Source organism: Hippopotamus amphibius, chromosome 8 (genome assembly GCF_030028045.1).
Source record: "Hippopotamus amphibius kiboko isolate mHipAmp2 chromosome 8, mHipAmp2.hap2, whole genome shotgun sequence".
Lineage (NCBI taxonomy): Eukaryota > Metazoa > Chordata > Mammalia > Artiodactyla > Hippopotamidae > Hippopotamus > Hippopotamus amphibius.
The window spans coordinates 124,400,175-124,404,236 of NC_080193.1; the positions used below are offsets into that span (position 1 = coordinate 124,400,175).

General features: G+C 45.6%; 1 protein-coding gene across 1 annotated transcript; it reads left to right on the forward strand.

Annotated features, from left to right (window-relative positions):
- The first annotated feature begins 266 nt into the window (after window positions 1-266).
- Window positions 267-2,941, forward strand: LOC130859645 (tetratricopeptide repeat protein 30B). The gene has a single exon (XM_057747231.1). It carries the CDS (start codon window positions 298-300, stop codon window positions 2,293-2,295), a length of 1,998 nt encoding a protein of 665 aa, XP_057603214.1. The 5' UTR covers window positions 267-297; the 3' UTR covers window positions 2,296-2,941.
- Window positions 2,942-4,062: the final 1,121 nt, after the last annotated feature.

Genomic DNA, 4,062 nt, shown 5'->3' on the forward strand with positions numbered 1-4,062 from the left:
CCACGCCCCATGGCGGCGCTATCGGAGCGGTGCATGCCGGGAAGAAGAGTTTCCGTCTCTGTAAGGCCGAGAGAAGTTTGACCCCCTGACTAACGCCGCTCGCACTCTGGAGACTTCAGGGATCAGGCCAATGAAAGGGACACTCACATTCGTGATTATTTTAAATCCCAGGGTGGTCGTTCCGCCGCAAAGTAACTTTGGAAGCACGCAAAAAAAAGCCCCATCATTCGCCGCAGTCCTCCGTTTCCGGTCGGCCTGTTGCCTTGGTAACGAGCGCACGCAACTACAGTAGCGGTTATGGCGGGGCTGGGCGGTGCGCGCATCCCGGACGGAGAGTTCACCGCTGTCGTGTACCGGCTCATCCGGGATGCCCGCTACGCCGAGGCCGTGCAGCTGCTGGGCGGAGAGCTCCAGCGGAGCCCCAGGAGCCGCGCCGGCCTGTCGCTGCTGGGCCACTGCTATTACCGCCTGCAGGAGTTCGCACTGGCCGCCGAGTGCTATGAGCAGCTGAGCCAGCTGCACCCGGAGCTGGAGCAGTACCGCCTGTACCAGGCCCAGGCCCTGTACAAGGCCTGCCTTTACCCAGAGGCCACCCGCGTCGCCTTCCTCCTCCTGGACAACCCCGCCTACCACAACCAGGTCCTCCGTCTCCAAGCCGCCATCAAGTACAGCGAGGGCGATCTGCCCGGGGCCAGGAGCCTGGTGGAGCAGCTACTGAGTGGGGAAGGAGGAGAAGACAGCGGGGGCGAGAACGAGCTCGATGGCCAGGTCAACCTGGGTTGTTTGCTCTACAAGGAGGGACATTATGAAGCCGCGTGTTCCAAGTTCTCTGCGGCCCTGCAGGCTTCGGGCTACCGGCCTGACCTTTCCTACAACCTGGCTTTGGCCTATTACAGCAGCCGGCACTATGCCCCGGCGCTGAAGCACATCGCCGACATTATTGAGCGTGGCATCCGCCAGCACCCAGAGCTGGGTGTGGGCATGACCACTGAGGGCATTGACGTTCGAAGTGTTGGCAACACCTTAGTCCTTCACCAGACTGCTCTGGTGGAAGCCTTCAACCTCAAGGCCGCCATAGAATACCAACTGAGAAACTATGAGGCGGCCCAGGAAGCTCTCACGGACATGCCACCAAGGGCAGAGGAAGAGTTAGACCCTGTGACCCTGCACAACCAGGCGCTAATGAACATGGATGCCAGGCCTACGGAAGGGTTTGAAAAGCTACAGTTTTTGCTCCAACAGAATCCCTTTCCCCCAGAGACCTTTGGCAACCTGTTGCTGCTTTACTGTAAATACGAGTATTTTGACCTGGCAGCAGATGTCCTGGCAGACAATGCCCATCTGACTTACAAGTTCCTCACACCCTACCTCTATGACTTCTTGGATGCCATGATCACCTGCCAGACAGCTCCTGAAGAGGCTTTCATTAAGCTTGATGGGCTAGCAGGGATGTTGACTGAACAGCTCCGGAGACTCACTATTCAAGTGCAGGAAGCAAGACACAATAGAGATGATGAAGCAGTCAAAAAGGCAGTGAATGAGTATGATGACTCTCTTGAGAAGTATATTCCCGTGCTGATGGCCCAGGCCAGAATCTACTGGAACCTTGAAAATTATCCAATGGTGGAAAAGATCTTCCGCAAATCTGTGGAATTCTGTAATGACCATGATGTGTGGAAGCTGAATGTGGCTCATGTTCTGTTCATGCAGGAGAACAAATACAAAGAAGCCATAGGTTTTTATGAGCCCATAGTCAAGAAGCATTATGACAACATCCTGAATGTCAGTGCTATTGTGTTGGCTAACCTGTGTGTTTCCTATATTATGACAAGTCAAAATGAAGAAGCTGAGGAGTTGATGAGGAAGATTGAAAAGGAGGAAGAGCAGCTCTCGTATCATGACCCAGATAAGAAAATCTACCATCTCTGCATTGTGAATTTGGTGATTGGGACGCTTTATTGTGCCAAAGGAAATTATGACTTTGGTATTTCTCGCGTTATCAAAAGCTTGGAACCTTATAATAAAAAACTGGGAACTGATACCTGGTACTATGCCAAAAGATGCTTCCTGTCATTATTAGAAAACATGTCAAAACATACCATCATGCTTCGTGACAGTGTTATACAAGAATGTGTCCAGTTTCTAGAACACTGTGAACTGTATGGCAGGAACATACCTGCTGTTATTGAACAACCCCTGGAAGAAGAAAGAATGCATAGCGGCAAGAATACAGTCACTTATGAATCCAGACAGTTAAAAGCTTTGATTTATGAGATTATAGGATGGAATATGTAGTACTGTCTGATAGTTTCCTTATCATGATGGCTTTATGTCTGTTTTTCACTTTATCTGTAGTTAGCTATTGGCATGTTTGCATTTATTACATGTTGAACTTTGTACACTTTAAAATTATAATAAAAATAACTAATATTTACTTCTTAAAAATCTTCACAAAGTGAAACGTAAGAATTTTAACACCTAGAAAGATTTATGAAAAATTTAAAAGTGCATGGGGACACTATTTCTGTTAGAACTTGTTAGCACCTATGTTCCCTCTCCTTTGTTATCATTTGTGCTTGGTGCCTTTTGAGAGCCTCCTGCATTAAGGATTATGTTATCCAGGGACTTGGCACTATCAGGCCCAGAACTCAGTAGTTAAGGTATAGGATTTATAGGCTTTAAATAATAATCTCAGGGATTGTGTGTCCCATTCTCACAATGTACCTTCATAATTATATTAATTTGTAATGAATACATATAACATTTAGGGTGTTTTGTCAGGGTTTTTCAATATAAATGTAATGCTTTATGTAACCAAAATACATTACAAATGTTTGGGTTTTTTTTTTTTTTTTTTTTTTAATGTGCAAGAATCAGTGGGGGATCTTGTGCCCTTAAAATTATGGTGCTGTGGTTTAGAGACAATAAACAATTGTCAAAGCAAGAATGTTACATGGTTTTCATTTGTTCCATTTGTTAATAATTTGAATACATGAACAAGATATATTTATTGTTTTTCATAACTGTTCTCATTTATCTTTTTTTTTAATTTTTTATTTATTGGCTGCATTGCATCTTCATTGCTGCACACAGGCTTTCTCTAGTTGCAGCCAGCAGGGGCTACTCTTCATTGTGGTGCAGGGGCTCCTCATTGCAGTGACTTCTCTTGTTGCGCAGCACAGGCTCTAGGCACTTGGGCTTCAGTAGTTGCGGCACACAGGTTCAATAGTTGTGGCTCACAGGCTCTACAGTGCAGACTCAATAGTTGTGGCGCACAGGCTTAGTTGCTCCTCAGCATGTAGAATCTTCCTGGAGCAGGGATCGAACCTGTGCCCCTGAATTGCCAGGCGGATTCTTAACCACTGCACCACCTAGGAAGTCCCTGCTCTCATTTATCTTTAATGATGAGGCATAGCAATGATATCATGAGAACTCAGTTCTTAACTCCTACCTTTGTGTTTGCAATTTAGGATATGTTAATGCTGGAGCTGTTTGCCTGTGGTACACTCTTAGGTAACGAAAAATCTACACTATTCCCACGACCCCACCAGACTTCTCTTCCACCTCCATGGCAGATGAAATTGTCAATTCTCAAACCTCATCTGGTAGATGCATAATGCCAGGTCAGGCCCACAACCCTTCCAATGAAAACCCCACTCATTCTGCTTGGCCATTTTTATTTTCTGAACCATACAAGAGCTTTACTATTTGTTTCTCCAACCCCTTTTCTCTCCAAAACCCCAACTTGACCTGACTTAAAGAAAAACAAAATAGCTTGAATTATGAAATTACTGATTTTGGAAGTTTTTAAACTACAAAACTACAATTTTTTATGGTTCAACCTAATAGTGTTCTACTGAAAGATAGTGAACTCCTGCCACGATATGATGATTTTTCCCTTCAAGGAGAAATCACTTACCCACATAGGTACCCAGACAGGGAGTCACATAGGTACTCAGCATAAATCCTCTGTAGCGTGACCTCCTGGGTGCTCAAATTCTATTAGATCTATCAGAAAATATAGCTTATTATGAAGTCCAGTGGTATTGAATTTATAGCATT

Excerpts from the sequence above, each read along its gene's own strand:
- LOC130859645 (XM_057747231.1), top strand. The coding sequence starts at position 298 with ATGGCGGGGCTGGGCGGTGCGCGCATCCCGGACGGAGAGTTCACCGCT.